This window comes from Pecten maximus, chromosome 14 (assembly GCF_902652985.1).
Source record: "Pecten maximus chromosome 14, xPecMax1.1, whole genome shotgun sequence".
NCBI lineage: Eukaryota > Metazoa > Mollusca > Bivalvia > Pectinida > Pectinidae > Pecten > Pecten maximus.
This window is the reverse complement of record NC_047028.1, coordinates 19775288-19797665: the sequence shown is the minus strand read 5'-3', so window position 1 is coordinate 19797665 and position 22378 is coordinate 19775288. Positions and strand designations below refer to the sequence as shown.

The 22378-nt window shown below is 37.7% G+C and overlaps 2 protein-coding genes and 2 long non-coding RNA genes across 5 annotated transcripts in view; 1 reads left to right on the top strand and 3 right to left on the bottom strand.

Annotated features, from left to right (window-relative positions):
* Nucleotides 1–504: 504 nt before the first annotated feature.
* Nucleotides 505–8377, bottom strand: LOC117342731 (protein toll-like). The gene is made up of 2 exons (XM_033904949.1): nucleotides 8143–8377; nucleotides 505–5501 (listed from the first exon to the last, which is right to left on the bottom strand). The coding sequence occupies exon 2, from the start codon at nucleotides 5371–5373 to the stop codon at nucleotides 1591–1593; it is 3783 nt and encodes a 1260-aa protein (XP_033760840.1). The 5' UTR covers nucleotides 5374–5501; nucleotides 8143–8377; the 3' UTR covers nucleotides 505–1590.
* A 7256-nt stretch (nucleotides 8378–15633) lies between these two features.
* LOC117342003 lies at nucleotides 15634–20138 on the bottom strand. 2 transcript variants are annotated; one of them, XR_004535730.1, is made up of 2 exons: nucleotides 19167–20138; nucleotides 15634–19071 (listed from the first exon to the last, which is right to left on the bottom strand). It is a non-coding gene; the product is annotated as an uncharacterized LOC117342003 (long non-coding RNA). The 2 variants fall into 2 exon arrangements; XR_004535731.1 differs by having other exon boundaries at nucleotides 15634–18976.
* LOC117342004 lies at nucleotides 16946–18213 on the top strand. Its single transcript, XR_004535732.1, has 2 exons — nucleotides 16946–17001; nucleotides 17070–18213. It is a non-coding gene; the product is annotated as an uncharacterized LOC117342004 (long non-coding RNA).
* Nucleotides 20139–20211: 73 nt separating the features above from the next.
* LOC117342000 overlaps nucleotides 20212–22378 on the bottom strand; it is a 48874-nt gene continuing 46707 nt past the window's right edge. The window contains exon 26 of the mRNA XM_033903944.1: nucleotides 20212–22123. Within this exon, the coding sequence (XP_033759835.1) occupies nucleotides 21921–22123 (203 nt within the window). The 3' untranslated portion in view covers nucleotides 20212–21920. The remainder of the gene's footprint in view (nucleotides 22124–22378) is intronic.

Here is a 22378-nt window from a genome sequence, read left to right as displayed (position 1 = left end):
ACTGAGTAGTCTATAGTATATAACTTGTACTGAGTAGTCTATAGTATATAACTTGTACTGAGTAGTCTATAGTATATAACTTGTACTGAGTAGTCTATAGTATATAACTTGTACTGAGTAGTCTATAGTATATAACTTGTACTGAGTAGTCTATAGTATATAACTTGTATGCTACTGAATAGCTATACATTACAGGGATAGTCTCCTATGGTCTTTACACGCTGGGAAGGATTACGTCTGGGATTGTACGTCAAGATGTTGTTTTTTTCTACGACATGATATACTGAGCTGTCATCGTGAGACTTTTCCCCTACAATACACCTTTCCGTGGTTTATATTGTTCACACCTCACTTCCGTACTGGTCATGGACTGTATGAATTTATATACACAGCTACATTAATGGTAACGAAATCTTACAGACTACGCCTCCATAAATGATCATAAGTAAAAAAAGGATATTTGATGCAAATTTGTAGTTTGCTCTTTATTTTTTTGATGTGTAAACCTTTCAGATCATGCTGTTCTCCCCCATATATTATCCTTAAAGAATAGATAAATTGAAACTCGAAGCAAGTATTACAAGGAATTTATTTTAGATAAATAAAAAATCTGAACAAAACAAACATTTTTTTGTTAATATTAAGAAATTAAATTGATATTATGGAAGAAAAATAAATAGTAATAATTAATGGAACCAAATACAATATGTATCCAAATATAATTGAGAATGTAAAACGATGTCATTTTCATGATCATTTCATAGCACCAAAGATGTAATATCTTATTGATGTTTATTTGTGTTAATACAATGATGAAAAATAGCTAAAATGTTCGATAGTTGTGCGCGCATGTGCTTGTGCGGTGACTATGATGGTTGATTAGAGGCATTTTTACTATTTCGCTTTTTACTGCATTGGGAAACGTCACTTTTCAGGTCAAAATGTTAAAGCGTAGTTTTAAGCGCGAACAAGATAGTACCGTTTTAGTTTTTTGAATGACGCATTTTCGAATAAAAATGATCCTAATCAGTCACCACATGTGAGGAATGCGTGCGTGTGAGATAGATGATGTGCGCGTGTGTGAGATGATGTACGCATGTGAGAGGATGTATGCGTGTGTGAGAGAATATACGCGTGTGAGCGAATTTAAGAGTGTTAAAGAATGAACGCATGTGTGAGAGAATTTACGTGTGAGAGGATGTACGCGTGCGCGAGAATATACATCATGTACGCGTGTGTGAGAGGATGTACGCGTGCGCGAGAATATACATCATGTACGCGTGTGTGAGAGGATGTACGCGTGTGCGAGAATATACATCATGTACGCGTGTGTGAGAGAATGCTCGCGTGTGTGAGAAAATGTTGCAAGCTGTTGAGAGAAAGAATTTGTGTGTGCGAACATGCGTATAATGAAGTAATAATTTTCATTATATTAATGTATTAATGACCCTGGTAGAAGTTACAAGTTGTTGTGAGACAGAATTTGTAACAGTATTTGTTATTTATTAAAGAATGCTTAAAACTTCATAAAAAACAACATGATAACTTGTCGACCTAACAAAAGTGTTAAATTACTGAATACTTTCACATTTAGACATAGGTAACTTCCAAATGACTTTCTTGTCCTTTTGGAATTTCGTCATCCTCTTCTATAGCATCTACTATTTCTATTTCATTTAAGTTTGCTTTAAACAATATACTTTCGTTGCCTTCAATTTGTTGGATGTCCATGTGTGCGGGTTCATCATCAAATATATCTTTTTCAAGCAAGATAATAGAATTCCCATTTTTCATTTTCATTCTCTCTGTGTCTTTATGCTTTCCGCCATTCTCATCCCAGTCCTCTTTGAATAATTTTATTCTTTCAATTTCCTTCTCCTTTTCTTCATTCTCTTCTTCTTTGAGCATTTTTATTCTTTCTATCTCTTCTACATTTCCCTCGTCCTCTACAAGCATTTGCTGAGCTTGCCCATTCTCAATACCTTTTGGCGGCAGAGCCTTGTGAAGTCTATCCCAGAACCACGGACTATTAATATCAAGTCCCACTTGTGTCTTCATATGATATCGGACTTCCTCGTCGACAATGACAATGTCCTCTTTGTGTGCAGACACTAGGATAAGATGGTTACTTTTATTACGTAAAGATTTCTCGCTTGCTGATCTGAAGGTAAATAGTGACCATTCGTCCTCGAGATGTTCCCCAGACACAATGAACAGGGTATGGTGACAACTAGATACAGCTTGTAGCACGTTTTCCTCTTTTGATGCTCCTGGCGGGAAATCACGATCGGGTATGATTAAGGTATATCCATTTTTCTCCAAGTCATTTCTGAGTTCGTTGACGGCAAAGTCTCTATCGGCTTCGCCGTATGCAAGGAATGCGTCAAATTGGATTTCCATTTTGTCTTCTGCATCATACGTTTTTTGTATACACTGTCGAATGTCAGGCAAGCCTCGAACTCCTTCATTGTCAACATTGTATTTGTAATTTGGCATCGAGTATAATATCTTTTCATGGAAGAGACTTTCACCAGTATGAACATACCTCCCCCTTTTCAGGTACCGTTTAAGATCTTTGTTTGTCAGTTTCTTTTGCGGTCTGTTGTGGCCTATCACAATGACATAATTAGTCCTCTTTTCTTTAATTTTCTCCTGTGCCTCTCTCCATGCCACTTTAAACATGTCGTGTGTGTCGGTCATTTCATCCGAAAGGACAAGAATCATCCGCTTACTCCTCCGAACGATACTGACTATATTCTCTTGATAGGAAAAGCCGGCGACGAAATCCCTATTCATCTCGCAAATAATGTAATGTTGTGCATTTTCCTCGAGATAGGTTACAATGTTTTTCATCACCCAATCTGTAATTCCCGGAGCGTGTATAACAACCGCGTCTATTTTCTCCTTTCCACCTCTCTTGTCCTTGTCGAATGGATGAATACCACAGTAGATATACAGGAGGACTTTCACCTCCAGACGGTAGATATAGAGTAAGCCAAGTGCTACCAAGAACACTGCAAGAGAGAGCGAGCTAGATACAGCCGGAGTGATTACGTGTTTCACCGAGTCGAAATCTTCCACACATATGAACTCCTTGTCAGGGAGGCCAACAAACTGCGTCCCATCGTCATTGTGACTGTTACAAGCGATATCCGTCCAGTCTGGTATACGACTTTGGTGTTTTAATATCCATGATTTCATCCAAAGGGTATGGCAGTCGCAACGAAAAGGATTGTTCTTTAGCAACATCGAGGGGATTTCCATATTACGAATTTGACTTGGAAGTGTCGCCAGAAGATTCGAATCCAGATGAAGAAGAAGGACATTTTTCATAGAAGACATAGCCGAGCTTTCGATTAGTTCTACATTGTTGTTACTGAGGACAAGTTGTCGGACTCTAGGCAGGTATGATTTGTTTTCCAAGACGGTGATGTTGTTGTAATGGAACCACAAGTCGAGACGGCCGTCTGGCAAAACACTCGGAATTGTCTCCAAACTTCGACCTCGACAGTCCACAATAATCACATCCGACAAAGTCCGCTTATAGCACCAACAATCTGTTGGGCAATGTCTTACATTTGTGACACAGTAGGTCTCTTCCGGTTTTATGTCAAGGAGTAACCTTCCCCTGAGTTCTACTGGGAACATGCAAACCCAGTCTCTGAAGAAATATTCCTTACCCGTCAGCAGTCCGTCATACTTAAGCTTATGAATCCATCTTGAGAATGTGACAATATTACAATCACACGTAACATTATTTTTATCCAGAATGAAATGGAAATGGCGAAGAGCAAGAAGAAGAAATGTGTGTTGGAATTTTGTTAGATTTGTCTGAATCCATATTGATTTTATTGCACTTCCGGTCAGATCTACCTTTCGTAGTGTGACAGCTGGTTTATTCAGGTCTAAATTAGCACTACTGGTTGACTCAATGACGGCGTCAGTCATCCGAGACCAGTTCACGCGGGACGTTAGCTCCGTCAAGTTATTGAAGGATATGTAAGTATTCCTGAGATAAGCAGTATTGAGGTAACGCAGGTAAAACACTATATCGGGTATAACCTTTAGCGGGTTATTGTCAAAATACAACATAGTCAGAGTGGTTGATGATATGAGAAAAGACTGGGCCTCAATTGTCATCAATTGGTTATGTTCTAAGTGGATTTCTTTTAAGTGTGATAAAGTTGAGAAAACACCTGTCGGTAGATGAACTAATGCGTTGTTAGCTAAGTTAAGATAAACTACATTCGTTACGTCTTTAAAAATGTTTTGAGGTAAAGATGCTATGGTATTTCTGCTTAAATCAATATGGCGTAAGCTGGTTAATCCTTGGAAAAGTACTTCCGGTAGCGACCGAAGTTTATTTAAGGACAAATCTATATGTTGAATACCAACCAGATGTCGAAAGGTTGACGATCCTATTTCTATCATCCCGTTTCCTGACAACCGAATCATTTGGAGATATCCTCTAAAAGAGAAGTTGGATAGATTTGCTATACGGTTAAAGTTGAGATTTAGAATCCTTCGGTATAGGTTTGGATCCAATTGAATATTAAATGGTTTTCCATAATGTTCAAGGAAATAGTCTTCCATTGTAAGATTACCCTTTAGCCTTACAGATTGTTCCGTCCATGGAAAACCTTTAGGTGGAAGAGTGAGTTTGCAGTTGGATATTTCTAAAGATTGAACATTGGGAATCTTCCGGATGATAGACGGCGGAAGTTCAGTTAGAGACATATTTGTAATAGTTAATTCCGTCATATTAGGAAACACATCCGAGCACTGGAAAAGGTCATCAAGATCCTGTTCCAGGTAACCATGGGAATGGGTGATCCAGATAGAATGCAAGTTATAGATACTGTGACATCGAGGAATGGATTCGTTCGATGAGAGACAATCGGAACCGTTGGTGTGTATGTATGCCCTGTTTGGCATGGTAATGGTCTTCAGGTCGACGGCAGTGGACAGACGGTTCAGACTTTTATAGCTTGTCCTACATCCTTGCATCTGGAAGTAGTACCAGATATGACTGAGCGAATCTCCGACGTAACTACTCATATGTATAACAAAGGGCTGTTGACAATGGATAGCCAATACAGCAACAGCTGGATCCTGAGTGAAATTGTAATTATGTAAAATGGTGGTGAGATTTATGTAGCAGTGCATACCCTGAGGTGGAATAAGTAAATACGCTATCCCTTTGAAAGGCACATAGTTTCCATGGAGACTAAACATGTTGATGGATGGCAGAGGGCTCGTTTTATTCCGACAGGCCGGAATTCCACATACATCAGAATCAGGAGATGCCATGATGCTGTGGACTAAGCAAATACACAATAAGATTTGGATTTCCTTAAAATTTCTCACTTTCATGGTTTTGATGATAATGATAAGAATGGAAGATGAAAGTCTGTAGATAGCGGTTTCTTTTTCACCATCACTTCACACTACACCTCCGTCGTTCCATTGTCATCAAAGATTCGGCGACAAGGACGACATACCTATAATAAAAAAAATGGTGTTCATTTTAAGGTAGAAACGGTTGATTGAAACATTGGATTATTTCAAAATTTGTCTATCTTCATAGATATTTAGCTATATTATATCTACAAACTATGACGCTTTACCAACGATTACGATTTCGCTTTCATGTCGGTGTTCACAGTAAAAACTCTACAACATCTAGGATAGCGTTTTCCTCAAGATTTTCAGTTATAGTTAGTATTGTCACAGTTGACATAATCATATACATATTTACGTTTATACGCTTACATTTTGATCTAAAGCTATACGTCATCTGTATTCTCTTGTACTTCATTAACATTGTATGTACATGTTTAATTTAATTATCTAATTACTCTTAATATTTGGTCAATATATAGGACATTATGTCAAAGTGAAAGATGTACTAGTCAGAGCTAGAGACATTAATTGTTTTATCAAACTTCGAATAAAATCTAAATTTGAATGTAAATACGTATGATTTAAAATTGTACATTATAAATCAGGACGACACCGGAAATAAATACATGTAACACCAAAAATTAAAACAATGACGAAACGACAATATGAAAGTCTCCCAATAATATACTGTCCCACATATGACATGCCGCATCGTGTCGGAACTAATTATATATATCCCCTTAGATATATCACAGTGACCTTTTAACAATAGGATGAGTAAAGCCCATCAATGTCTAGTGTCATTCTGGTGAGGACAATGGTTATTATATATTAGTATATACACACACTTTTTTATTGAATGTATTGTTAGTTTAACTTTAATTCCTTTAAATATTATTTTATTCGCATCAAACTCCCTTTCTTCACACAATGTTTATAAATTTCTCTCAGGGGATTATAAATATTAAATACCAAAAAATGTCCACTCCATTTCCAAGCTTTCGGTGCCACGTGTGAAATAAGTCGGAGAAATTGTCCCGGCGAAGGTGTGTGGCAATGAAAGCTTGGAAATAGAGTGGACACGCTGATATATAAATATATAACATGTACCTATATTTTATCTATCAGCTTTATGTATTGTATTAAGGTAAACGTAACTTACAGGAACAAAGCACGATAAAATGTGTTACCTGTCAATGGTATTCAATTAAACAATGATGTCAAATCTATCATTATTTCTTTTACAGTCATCTATCATAATATCAATTAAGATGCCAAAATACATTAATGTATTTTTGATTTACAGCGCCAGGTAAGATAATAAAAAATCTTTATTTGAAGTGCTTAGATCTCAAACCCCGGGTATTTCTACAAAATGCATATAGCAATGATAACGATATGCAATACACAATGGAAGTAGTTAAATTTCAATTAGGTCGTGTAAAAAGAAGACCGCTGCAGAGCTATTTTACGACAGGTAAAATTAATGATATTTATGACAATGTCAAAAATTAGGAAAGTAAGATAAAGATAAGGATATGATAAGGAATTCAAATAAACACACATGCATTATTGGCGTATGCGTACATTAAAATTGACTGTCAATCTTTCATGCATACAACATGCTAATATTGACAATGACTTGACAGGCATGCAAAAACAAACGAAGGTATACATTATAAATGTGGTATTTTTAGCAATATCTAATGAGTTTATTCAATGAATTACATGATACTACCTTGGTTTTTATACAATGATGTTATCTTACTGTGTACAGTGACGTTGATAATTGACAGTCTCATAAATCTAGAAAAAAAGTACACAACACGACGTATATTTAGAAATTAATTAGCTAAACACGAAATTCTCCTTCTATTTAATGAAGTCTTCCTATAGATTTAATGAAAACTATTTTCGTCATAAATGTCAATCTTAACAAGTCCGCACTAAGAAAACGCTATAGTTTGGCACACTAAATTAACGGACAAGATGTAAACATGCTAATTCTGTAAGAATTGTGGCTCTTTTTTAAGTGCCCCACAGCAAGATGACGCATGCCCCATTAAAGACATTCTCACCAGCACAGGTATGTAGTAACCACAAAAACGGTGTAAACGCTATCTATACAGCCATCCAGGTCCAAATAACATAACAGGAAACATGAATTAGCCACAGTCCACTATGGCCGACTAATATGGAGTACCTGTATGGCTAAACTGCTCTGCGCCTGAACAATATATACCTTTTGCTATATACTAAAATACATCCAGCAGGCGGTTTCAACATTAAAATTTATATATGGATTGATGTATCCATTATTAGATATATAGAATTACAATTCAATCTAAGGAATACAGGAAGGCTTCTGTCAAATACAACGGCTGTTCACTAACAGATGGTCAAATTTTCCACGGAAAATAATATGAGTAATTTGGCTGGATAACACCTGTTAGAATATAGGCCTAAATGTATAATTAATATGTAGCCACGTGTTTGGCCAACAGAGTTACGACGCATGATAAGACATAAATAATGAACCTGGTTAAAGTCATATTAGATCCTCCACATATATATTATTTATCCAAAGCATATATGAACGTACAATACCGTGTAGCAATCTAATTCCTATAATATATTGTCTTTACACTTACCAATTAGGATTAAAACATAAAAACAAATATTGTAGTTAGTTATACATTTCGGAGATAAAATCTAACACTTATATACAGTAACACATACCTGCTACATATTTCCGATATTTTATCATCGCTTTGACCAGAAGAGTTGCAAATCCAAAAGTGGCATAATATGCTAATCAGGAACTGAACGTCTTTCTGCGTGCAGATTATATGGGTCGATGGTAAAGATAGGTAATCTGTATCAGCGTAGAGGCTCGTTGGTCGACCGTCGCCACAATTCGTGTCTAGGTCGAGTAATTTGTTGTGTTTTACCTGACGTACAGGTAGGAGGACACCGAGAGGATACAACTGACAGGCCAGTCAGATGACTACAGTAATAGGTTATACGCGTTCTGTTGATTGCTCTTTGCATTTATCACCTGATGTTCTACAGTCTACATACCTAGTTGTAGTTAATTTCCTCATACACGTGTCATCCCAATCGCGTAACAATCGTGTCTATTGCAGCTAAAAAGAAGAGAAAAAGGAAATAACACATAACATTTGATTAAATATGATTTTATCATTATTTGAGGAAACGTGTCATATTTATATTGCTATTCATAGCCTACAAAATTATACCAAAAAACGTTTAGATATACATATACAGAATGTACATAAGTCTTATTAGACATGTCAAATTAATAAACAACCCTCATTTTCTGTTTATTTCAACTTTTTAATGTATAGTTTCCTACTAATATATAAAGGAGTATGGCTATGTTTTGATTATCGTCATCGCGTTCTATGTAGTTATCTAGGTGCTCTTATGACGTAAGGTATGAAATGAATATCCCCGGGGGTTAAATTGGCTTAAAAAGTTTGGAACCAACCAATAAGTATTGTATGCACTGCAAAAGGTTTCGTTTTGGATTTGAAAACAATTTTAATACAGATATGTGAACAAAACCGTCGTAACTTTAACTCCAAAAACAACTATAAATGATTATCAAATTATGAGGTTGAGACTACTCATATTCTATATTTTAATAATAATTCGGTTATATATATACATGTATATATTAAATTTTACCTCACTTCTCCTCTGAATTTCCACTATTTTGGCCCTTAGCATCCTTGACTATTCCTAGAGGGACTAACCAGCTTATTCTGCTCCTAACATCACTGACTATTCCTAGAGGGATGAACCAGTTGTTTGATGCCCCTAACATCACTGACTATTCCTAGAGGGACGAACCAGTTGTTTGTTGCCCCTAACATCACTGACTATTCCTAGAGGGACGAACCAGTTGTTTGTTGCCCCTAATATCACTGACTATTCCTAGAGGGACTAACCAGCTGTATGTTGTCCCTAACATCATCACTGACAATTCCTAGAGGGACGAAACAGCTGTATGTTGTCCCTAACATCATCACTGGCAATTCCTAGAGGGACTAACCAGCTGTATGCTGTCCCTAACATCATCACTGACTATTCCTAGAGGGACGAACCAGTTGTTTGATGCCCCTAACATCACTGACTATTCCTAGATGGACTAACGAGCTGATTGTCCCTTGCATAACTAGTTATTCCTAGAAGGACAAAACAGATGTATTGTGTTGTTACATATTCATTACTATAAAACGAGGGTAATTTCTGACCAAATTTGACGGAGACCATGAAAGCGGGAAAGAGAGGTAGGAAAGGTACTATTCTCTACTTCATCGATGACAGCCGCCGTGTACATTAAATGATTGCTATGTTCTGAATATAAAAACCGGGGTACTAAAAAAGTGTGCTAGGTATATTGACGAGAATCGAACACCTCAATCTTCATAATGCACAAGGAAGTAGACTATTTTCTGCTGAGATTTTGATGACGACCATATAACTTTCTTAATATCTCAACTGAACAATTGTCCGGAGTTGTAAGTTTTATTTTGTCGGTATATACCAGTGAGCGGTGTAGGGACAACACTTTGAAGATGAGATAAATTTCTATATCTACCGTCGGTTGGGGAAACATGGATATTCCTATCTAGAAATGGAAAATAAAATAATCTAGAAGATTTTAAGTTATGTATGCTACATTTGTATATATCTAATCGACCAGGTGAAAAAAGCCAGCTGTTATTCAAAGAACAACATATAATCTACATATCTTAAATCTAAATTGACGGACATTCTTATTTATACGTTTTGATTAATCTTGCGATAACTGCAGCCTCGCGTAAAACAAGCCGGCATTCTTTTTTGCAACCAGTAAATGGAAAGTGTTCACGGGATCAAGTTAGATTAGATGCTTTATCTGCAGACATATTAATCAATTAACTTGTTGATAATAATTGAACAGAAGTAATTCAATCAATTTTTAGTATGTATAATGGCTAACCATAAGTTTTACTGTTGACATGCAATTTGTTTCGGCAAAACCTGCGAAAAATGCATGTTTGAGGAGAATACAATTACGAGAAAAAAAATGTGGATCACATATATTACACAAGATAATAAGTTATGCTCATAGGTGTCGCAATGACAGCATGTCTCTCAGATTCTGTCATGATCTTGAAATGCAAATGGTGATTGTGAATAATGTCACCAAGAGTAGTAAATCATGTGCTTGTGAAACTGTCACTGGGCTTGCTATTTAGATGGACCTTAATACAAATTAAATTCTAGACGCAGCAAATAGCAAATAAAGAATACATATTTTAGAGCCGTTTCGCCTCTCTAAGACTCTTCAGTGATGCTTAGGATCAAATGTTGTTAAGGAATCAAATACTATACTTTGGTACAGATGTATCCTGGCTGCGCTTTGGTATTCTCAGGATTGTAAAAAAGAAGATCATAATCACCTTTCAATAAAAACTGTATGTTAGATACAGTACAACCTAAATAGCGTAACCTGCATCATGCAGCTGTTTTTCACCTTTTAGGACTCGTCAGTGATACAAAGGAACATACTGCAGCTCTTTGTCCTTCTGCGTACTGTAAATAGAAAGATAAAAACAGGTGGTCAAGAAGCGGACACGCTTATATGAAGACCGATGACTGCTATTGCTATTGCTATTGCTATGACTCGTCAGTAATGTTGGGGACACCATACAGCTGGTTCGTCCTTCTAGGACTCGTCAGTAATGATAGGGACACCATACAGCTGTTTCGTCCTTCTATGACTCGTCAGTAATGATAGGGACACCATACAGCTGTTTCGTCCTTCTAGGTCTTGACAGTAATGTTAGGGACACCATACAGCTGGTTCGTCCTTCTGTGACTCGTTAGTAAAGTTAGGGACACCATACAGCTGGTTCGTCCTTCTATGACTCGTCAGTAATGTTAGGGACACCATACAGCTGCTTCGTTCTTCTATGACTCGTCAGTAATGTTAGGGACACCATACAGCTGGTTCGTCCTTCTAGGACTCGTCAGTAATGTTAGGGACACCATACAGCTGTTTCGTCCTTCTATGACTCGTCAGTGATGATGGGGACACCATACAGCTGTTTCGTCCTTCTATGACTCGTCAGTTATGATAGGGACACCATACAGCTGTTTCGTCCTTCTATGACTCGTCAGTAATGATAGGGACACCATACAGCTGGTTCGTCCTTTTAGGACTCGTCAGTAATGATAGGGACACCATACAGCTGGTTCGTCCTTCTAGGTCCTGTCAGTAATGTTAGGGACACCATACAGCTGGTTCGTCCTTCTGTGACTCGTTAGTAATGTTAGGGACACCATACAGCTGGTTCGTCCTTCTAGGACTCGTCAGTAATGTTAGGGACTCCATACAGCTGGTTCGTCCTTCTAGGACTCGTCAGTAATGCTAGGGACTCCATACAGCTGATTCTTCCTTCTAGGACTTGTCAGTAATATTAGGGACATCATACAACAGAGTCGTCCTTCAAGGACTCGTCAGTGATGTTAGGGACACCATACAGCTGTTTCGTCCTTCTATGACTCGTCAGTGATGATGAGGACACCATACAGCTGTTTCGTCCTTCTATGACTCGTCAGTAATGTTAGGGACACCATACAGCTCTCCTTCTATGACTTGTCAGTAATGATAGGGACACCATACAGCTGGTTCGTCCGTAATGTTAGGGACACCATACATCTGTTTCGTCCTTATGACTCGTCAGTAATGATAGGGACACCATACAGCTGTGGTTCGTCCTTCTATAACTCGTCAGTAATGTTAGGGACTCCATACAGCTGGTTCGTCCTTCTAGGACTCTTCAGTAATGTTAGGGACTCCATACAGCTGATTCTTCCTTCTAGGACTTGTCAGTAATATTAGGGACATCATACAGCTGGTTCGTCCTTCTAGGTCTTGTCAGTAATGTTAGGGACACCATACAGCTGGTTCGTCCTTCTAGGACTCTTCAGTAATGTTAGGGACTCCATACAGCTGATTCTTCCTTCTAGGACTTGTCAGTAATATTAGGGACATCATACAGCTGGTTCGTCCTTCTAGGTCTTGTCAGTAATGTTAGGGACTCCATACAGCTGATTCTTCCTTCTAGGACTTGTCAGTAATGTTAGGGACACCATACAGCTGGTTCGTCCTTCTAGGACTCGTCAGTAATGTTAGGGACTCCATACAGCTGGTTCGTCCTTCTTTGACTCGTTAGTAATGTTAGGGACACCATACAGCTGGTTCGTCCTTCTGTGACTCGTTAGTAATGTTAGGGACACCATACAGCTGGTTCGTCCTTCTAGGTCTTGTCAGTAATGTTAGGGACACCATACAGCTGGTTCGTCCTTCTGTGACTCGTTAGTAATGTTAGGGACACCATACAGCTGATTCGTCCTTCTAGGACTCGTCAATAATGTTAGGGACTCCATACAGCTGATTCTTCCTTCTATGACTCGTCAGTAATGATAGGGACACCATACAGCTGGTTCGTCCTTTTAGGACTCGTCAGTAATGATAGGGACACCATACAGCTGGTTCGTCCTTCTAGGTCTTGTCAGTAATGTTAGGGACACCATACAGCTGGTTCGTCCTTCTAGGACTCGTCAGTAATGTTAGGGACTCCATACAGCTGATTCTTCCTTCTATGACTCGTCAGTAATGATAGGGACACCATACAGCTGGTTCGTCCTTTTAGGACTCGTCAGTAATGATAGGGACACCATACAGCTGGTTCGTCCTTCTAGGTCTTGTCAGTAATGTTAGGGACACCATACAGCTGGTTCGTCCTTCTGTGACTCGTTAGTAATGTTAGGGACACCATACAGCTGGTTCGTCCTTCTAGGACTCGTCAGTAATGTTAGGGACTCCATACAGCTGATTCGTCCTTCTAGGACTCGTCAGTGATACTAGGGACATCATACAGCTGGTTCGTCCTTCAAGGACTCGTCAGTGATGTTAGGGACATCATACAGCTGATTCGTCCTTCTAGGACTCGTCAGTGATACTAGGGACATCATACAGCTGGTTCGTCCTTCTATGACTCGTCAGTGATACTAGGGACATCATACAGCTGATTCGTCCTTCTAGGACTCGTCAATGATGTTAGGGACATCATACAGCTGGTTCGTCGTTCTAGGACTTGTCAGTGATGATAGGGACATCACACAGCTGGTTCGTCGTTCTAGGACTTGTCAGTGATGATAGGGACATCATACAGCTGGTTCGTCGTTCTAGTATTAGACAATGATGCATAAGGTTAGGCTTTAAGTGTTAAGGCGATTAAGGAAAAACGTACAATAGGTAAAGAAAATGTCAAAATCTAGATGATAGGCACATACGCACCATATCTCAATATATTTCACAAATTTAACCATTGAAAGGTCAAATGATGACCTCAATTTGAAAGGACACATTCAATCATAGTCATACAAGCATAGCCTTATACAATGTAAGGATATTATGCTTCCACAAGATTCCTATACTTTTGGCAGATTTGTCAATACAGCAGATAACAAACGGTAAAGAATTTCAAAAATCAAACTTACCGAGAATTAATTGAGATCATACGACGGTGGGCGCCAACATCATCTTCGAATTTCTTGGTATAACGTTAACAGGAGGATACCGTCTAATATCTGAATTTATTTGCTGAAACTGGAAAATCATTGCTTAGCAAACATATCTAAGTACAGATGATGTGTGATTACTGACATCCTTATAAAAAACGTTTTATTATTGGCTTGGCTTATGTATATTTAAATGATGGTATTGAGCTAAATGGACTAAAACATATTTTCCATAGTTATATTAAATATATACTATTCTAGTATTAATTCGATCTAGAATATAATTGAAGATATTCCTATTTTGAACACTTCCAAATATTTCTATGCTCCTGAACATTATTTCTTTCTGAACTAAGAACCGTTTCTTTTATTTTAAAATTCTATTTTTCCACTTAGCTATCATATGTATTTCGTTGTCAAAAATAAGAAATTTGTTGACCATTTCGATCGGGTTTACCGACAGGATTTTAGGATTAAGGACATAACTGGATTTTCAGTCACTTATCTCGGTTATAAGTGTACTGGCAACTTCTAAGAAACGCTCCCAACGACTAAACAGCTTTCTAATATAAGAAGCGTGATTATTGTTTTTCCATCTCTGTTTTCTCGACGTACTGTTAACATGTCAAGGTTAGATATTATAACTGGATACGCTGGGGCAATGTCCTCTGTCACCAATTCCGCAATACAAGTAGGACTGCTGAATGAAACATGCAAGGAGAGAGGCTTCTTGATTGTCGCCGTGATCTCGTTTGGGCATGTTCTATTACTTTATGTGGTATGGTTTCCGGCGTTTTCTGTTCAATCCTTTGAGACTGTAGGTGGTATTTAGTCAAACTCCTTGTCCCTGAGGGTCACCGTAACATCCTTGTCACGTTTTAATTGATTTGAATAGTGACACAGTTAAGAATATTCAAACACATTTAACGATCTTTTGACATCCGAAAATTGACAATTTTGTTCTGAAATGTTGGTGTTTTATACCTCCCCGTCCAAATTTTTATATTTCATTCGATTTTTGGTCGCCCCTTATGGCCAGCACATCACATCACTGACGAGTCCAAGAAGGAACAACTATGACTCGGTGTAAATCATTTTGCTCTATCATATCTAGCTCACAATTGTTTTGAATTGTGCCCTTTTGCTCAATCCTTGGATGTTTTGTGGATTCGTTTTCACCCTTCCTGTTCTCATGACTTGGATTTGACTTAAGACTTATGTTGGGTATTGTCAATGAAGCAGACGACGTTTATCCTCAGTGTATCGATTCCGAGTTGAATCCAATTTTCCTGAGATGTCTACAGGATCTTTTTTAAGCTGTTGTATTTGAGACACTCAAAGTATTTTCACAGAAATTGCACCAAAAAAACCCCAAATATTTAAATTCTACAAATACAAAATGGCCGCCTGTCAGCAATGACGTTTCCTTATCTTAAACATATGTACATATGATATATCATAAAAAACAATTTTTTGGACACATTGCTTGACAGTTTTACATATTTGCTTATTCATTTGAATTTGTATATATCCATTAATATCCATGACGATGTACCAAAACATTAGGCCACAGGTAAAATGTGTCAGGTGAGATAAATTGTAAGATCAGCAAAGAACAACAATGCCTTTAACATTTAGCAAATATTTAATGCTTTAAGGTAATAACAAGTTGACACCATTACAACATGAATCTCATTTCTATAGATTTATATAAATTCCTAACAACAGTACTTCACTTATAACAGTTTTTCAAAGGTTTATAACCCAACTTTAAGTTAAACAAATTGGACTAATTCCAAAATCTAATTTCATTAACAGATAATAAACTAAGAATATAATAATTTTTAGCATACATGTTAAATATAGTGCTTTAGTTAAGTTTTACTAGACAATTAAAAACGTCCGTAATTCAGTTTTACCAGTGATTTGACCTCTCTTTACTAAATCCATATGCCAGTTATCAACAAAGTCCTGGATTCAGGTCAACCAGACATTTTTGACAAATCAGTCCCTTGTCCAAGCATATCAGACTATTAACTGCGTCGCTGATCCAGGTGACATTAACTACCCCCATGGACCAGTTGTATCAGAACATTAACTACTCATTGGCCTAGCTATATATAGATGTATCAGACTATTAACTGCATCTCATAACAAGGTATATCAGACCAATAACTATGTATGTCCCTGGCCCAGGTATATCAGATTGTTAACTATGTCCCTGGCCCAGGTATATCGGATTGTTAACTATGTCCCTGGCCCAGGTATACCGGATTGTTAACTATGTCCCTGGCCCAAGTATATCGGATTGTTAACCATGTCCTTGGCCCAGGTATATCATACAATTAACTATATATGTCCCTGGCCCAGGTATATCAGATTGTTAATTATGTCCCTGGTCCAGGTATATCAGATTGTTAACTATGTCCCTGGCCCAGGTATATCAGATTGTTAACTATGTCCCTGGCCCAGGTATATCAGATTGTTAACTATGTCCCTGGCCGAAGTATATCGGATTGTTAACCATGTCCTTGGCCCAGGTATATCATACAATTAACTATATATGTCCCTGGCCCAGGTATATCAGATTGTTAACAATGTCCCTGGCCCAGGTATACCGGATTGTTAACTATGTCCCTGGCCCAGGTATATCGGATTGTTAACTATGTCCCTGGCCCAAGTATATCAGATTGTTAACCATGTCCCTGGCCCAAGTATATCGGATTGTTAACCATGTCCTTGGCCCAGGTATATCATACAATTAACTATATATGTCCCTGGCCCAGGTATATCAGATTGTTAATTATGTCCCTGGTCCAGGTATATCAGATTGTTAACTATGTCCCTGGCCCAGGTATATCAGATTGTTAACTATGTCCCTGGCCCAGGTATATCAGATTGTTAACTATGTCCCTGGCCCAAGTATATCGGATTGTTGACCATGTCCTTGGCCCAGGTATATCATACAATTAACTATATATGTCCCTGGCCCAGGTATATCAGATTGTTAATTATGTCCCTGGTCCAGGTATATCAGATTGTTAACTATGTCCCTGGCCCAGGTATATCAGATTGTTAATTATGTCCCTGGTCCAGGTATATCAGATTGTTAACTATGTCCCTGGCCCAGGTATATCAGATTGTTAACTATGTCCCTGGCCCAGGTATATCAGATTGTTTACTATGTCCCTGGCCCAGGTATATCAGATTGTTAACTATGTCCCTGGCCCGGGTATGTCAGACCATTAACTATATATGTCCCTAGCCCAGATATATCAGACAATTAGCTATGCTATTATGTTAAAGGAGTTTGTTTCATGAGTAAATTAATTATCCCAAAGCCGATCATATTTTAACAAATATAAATAAGTCTAGGATTGTATACCCCTATATTGTATCTAGTAACAACATCTACACAGTAAACTCTTTACTACAGTACATACTATACAAACATAGAAAGGTATCAAAAATGTAAAATACACTGGATATATTGGCACAAAACATCAATGTTTTTCTTCTGAATCTTAATAGAACAAGTTCATCAGAAATCTCATTCTAAACAGATGTAATCTAGCCTTGATTTGACATGTGTCCAACGTAATTCATGGTGAATGTTTTTGTAGCTGCTCTACAGAGTATGTTTCACAGGTGACAAAAGGATTTTAAATAAACAACAAGAGTATAGCAGAGGACAATGTACCTATTTTTATATGAAAAGCAAATCACATAAAAAAGTTATCAAATATATGTTGATAGTACTTACTATACGGAAGAAATCTGTATGGTAACAAGGCTTTGGATGCATTGTTACATAATTATATTTCTGTCGAGAAAAAAAATATATCAATTTCATTTTACACTGGGTGAAAGTTATGTATCACTTTTAGCAGATTGATTGAACTGTGAACTGTTTTTTTCACTTTCAATAATGTAATAATTTCTCAGCATTTTTATGGAGGAGTTCAATCCCAACATTGATTTCAATAAATGAAGTACATGTAGATACATCATATCATCCAATCCATATTTATGGTACATATATCTATAAGCAAAAATTTATCTCAAAATGTCACATTCTGTAAATTACAAATGATAACAATATTGTTAAAAAGGGACCAACATGAAATTATAAATTACAACCCTGTAATAACTTTCAGTATATCAATATTTATAAGTAATAATAGACAAGTTAACAAAAAAAAAAGAGCAATATTTGCAAAAATGAAATGTTTCTAGTATGAAGATGTTTAACCATAGTCTAGACTTGATAAAGTTACTTTTTCTAACAACCATAAGACAATGAAGATATAAATAATAAACAAATGATTCACATAATGCTGTGACCAGTAAGAAGTTCAACATAAAATGGCCACATGTAATTATCAAAGAATTTTTACTCATTATAAATCAGAAGCCGGTCCAACACGTAAATGACTGTCAAAGTCCAATCTTTCGTGTGTCACCTGACCATAATACCAAGGAGCCTACATGTATATCCATCATATCATATATAATGATTATTAATAGTATGGAATAAAATGAATGAACACTGTTCATCAGTTTGTAACACGATAGTACAAAAAATAGATTAGTAAGTAAGTGTTCAACATCATATTGAATGAAAAAAAACTTAATTACTTTACTGATTTTATATGAAGTGATAATTCATGAAAAATTAATTTTCATTTTAAACAAATACAGTATGATTTCACTGATTTATGACATCACAATAGTGTAACTTTTCATGTGCTATATAGCTTAATTGGGTACTATACATCTAGAGCAAACCTTTGATGGGAGGTTGGGACTGGGAGTGACAAGGGTAGTCCATCCATCAGTTAGAGGGAATGTGAGGCAGGGATGGGATATCCAAACCTTTGATGGGAGAGTGGGAGGTTGGGACTGGGAGTGATGGGGTAGTCCATCCATCAGTTAGAGGGAATGTGAGGCAGGGATGGGATATCCAAACCTTTGATGGGAGAGTGGGAGGTTGGGGTGGGAGTGACAGGGGTAGTCCATCCATCAGTTAGAGGGAATGCGAGGTGGGGGACGGGATATCCAAACCTTTAATGGGAGAGTGGGAGGTTGGGGTGGGAGTGACAGGGGTAGTCCATCCATCAGTTAGAGGGAATGTGAGGTGGGGGACGGGATATTCCAACCTTTGATGGGAGAGTGGAGGTTGGGAGGTTGGGGTGGGAGTGATGGGGTAGTCCATCCATCAGTTAGAGGGAATGTGAGGCAGGGATGGGATATTCCAACCTTTGATGGGAGAGTGGGAGGTTGGGACTGGGAGTGACAGGGGTAGTCCATCCATCAGTTAGAGGGAATGTGAGGCAGGGATGGGATATTCCAACCTTTAATGGGAGAGTGGGAGGTTGGGACTGGGAGTGATGGGGTAGTCCATCCATCAGTTAGAGGGAATGTGAGGTGGGGGATGGGATATTCCAACCTTTAATGGGAGAGTGGGAGGTTGGGACTGGGAGTGACAGGGGTAGTCCATCTATCAGTTAGAGGGAATGCGAGGTAGGGGATGGGATAATCAATCTTTTGATGGGAGAGGATGGGGGATAATTTAACCTATGGTGAAAGGGATGGGTGATATGGATACTCAATAGGCATGTTGTACTGTGTTAGGTGGCACAGTGGTAATAAGTTTGCTTTTCACATAAGCAGCCACAGTTCAATTCACTGATTGGATGTGAAAAGGTATGGGATCACCTACACCTCACACACTTACATGTACACTTGGGCCAACAAGGGTGATAAATATAAGTTGTTATAACTTGTTTTGAAAAATGAATTAAGTTTACATTACTCTGTGCCTGGCCTTACATTGTATAGCATTTCATCTAATCAAATATCCAGGGAGTTAGCCATCAGATTAAGTCAGGTAAAGTCTGTATATCAGAGGTGAAGCATATAATTATACTCACTTTTATTTAGTACTTGCATGCAATTTAAAATTGTGTGTAATCACAATGCACACAATTCAGTTTCAACACCCTACCCGACCACAGGACTCCTGTACATACTTGTTTGTTTATTTTGTTTATATTAACGTCCTATTAACAGCCAGGGACATTTAAGGACGTGCCAGGTTTTGGAGGTGGAGGAAAGCCGGAGTACCCGAAGAAAAATCACCGGCCTACGGTCAGTACCTGGGAACTGCCCCACGTAGGTTTTGAACTCGCAACCCAGAAGTGGAGGTCTAGTGTTAAAGTGTCAGGACACCTTAACCACTCGGCCACTGCGTCCCCACCTCCTGTACATACAGTACACCACTACCATACATGTATATTGTATTATCCCTGTAATACACCCAGGAGGCCACCACATGAACGTTGATTTGGTTTAGTTGATTTTGTCTAATGTCCTCTTAACAGCCTGGGTCATTTACGGACGTGCCTGATTTTGGAGGTGGAGGAAAGCCACAGTACCCGGGGAGAAACCACCGGCCTACGGTCAGTACCTGGCAACTGCCCCACATAGGTTTCGACCTCGCAACCCAGAGGTGGAGGGCTAGTGATATAGTGTCGGGACACCTTAACCACTCGGCCACGTTAATTTAATGTAGGGGTACAGCTTAATGTAGGACAAGAATACAGTATTAATGAGCTGGAATAGACATGGGTGGGCTTAATACGAAGCATTGTGGTCCTTGGGAATAATGAAACTTTAACTGAAATAGCCCCCAGCATACATGTATCTTGTATCCATTGTGCAGTTCTAATTTCTTTTAATCCAAGTTTATGTCATCATAATATCTCAATCATTTCAGCATCTTAGCATCGTGACATCTGAGCAGGATATTGTTTTTAAGCAGTACTTTGTTAATACAATATATTACTACATTTGTATATGATAATTTTAGAACATTCAACAGAATCACATTATAATGCAATATCACATTCAAGCACTATCATATTCAGCAGAAGCACATAGTAGCATAGTATATTTTAACAAGGTCCTTTTGTTACAATACCAATTGAGCACAATATAATTATAATGTTTTACTGGGATCAAGGTCAGCAAGTGCACAAATGCACTACCAATAGAAAGATCTTGTGACAAGGAAAACAAATGTCAAATACAATGTACATTGCATGAAAGCCACATCTTGTATGGTTAATTAATACTGTGGTGAAGGTTTCAAGGTCAGTAAGTCCGCAAATGTCTACCAATTGAAAGGTATTGTCACAACGAACACACGTGTGAATTACCTAAGCTTAACTTTATTAGTATCGACAAAATTATTTTCTAACAATAAGTATATAATAATTACTACTCTCTTTCAATTCAAATTTTAAATTCTGCACAGAAACATAATCTTAATTTAATTCAAGGACACCTACTGCCTTCACAGGGATGTTCTGAGACTATTTCACTTGTAAGCTTTAGTCTGTGGGCAGGTATTTCAAAAAATGTTACCAGGGAAGCAAATTTTTCATGAAAATATCTAAAAATTTCTCTAGCTAAGACAAGAAATGTAACAAAATTTGGGCTGATGAAACTTTACTTTAGCCTTTTATACAACAAGTATTTATAGAGCTACTGCTGCATGTTGTTACAATTGCGTACTTCAGAAGACATTCAAACTTTCAAATATGTCAGTCATACATACATGAAAAACTCCCAATTAGAATCTTCATAAGAGTCAGAACACACAAATCTTCACCAAATGACAGATGTTACATAATGATGTACTATGTATTAAAATATCTTTGATCTGTCAATAGAAGGAATGACTTCTCTACAGTCCTGCTGCAGTCTCTGTGCTGTAAATTTCATTCATATTTTTTTTATACAGCTCTTATCATGGTGTAGTGAATCACATGAAATGAATGGTGGACTCCATGAATTAGGAATGCTATCAACTAGATTCAAAGGATTTTGACCCAGATTAATGATCTCCATCAAATGAAAGGTTGGCACTTGAGAACTGGGTATTTCTTCAGCATTGTCTCCCTTGTCCAGGAGATCTTCTGTAGAAGAGAGTGAGGTACTTGTGATCTGTGTGTGTTGTACCAGTCATGGAGGATGTTCAGGATGAGACTTGGGGTAAGGACACAGAGTTCCAGCAATGTTTCCACCACACAAATCTGTACGTCGACACAAACTGTAATAAAGTATCCAGTCATTAAAATCTAAGACAAATTTAGCACAGCGTTAACACACTCGTCATTCACCCAGCCAATCAGGATTGATACCCCAATCAGATGTGAACATATAGCTGTTGTAAAATAATTAAAGTATATTAAGTTATAAAGATCACCCCATGAAACATTCTTCATTCACCATAATGAATAAAGACCCTATTATTCACAGTATAATTTTCTCTTCACAGGAGAATATTCTATTTATAATACTATAA

Excerpts from the sequence above, each read along its gene's own strand:
- LOC117342731 (XM_033904949.1), bottom strand. The coding sequence starts at position 5,373 with ATGAAAGTGAGAAATTTTAAGGAAATCCAAATCTTATTGTGTATTTGC.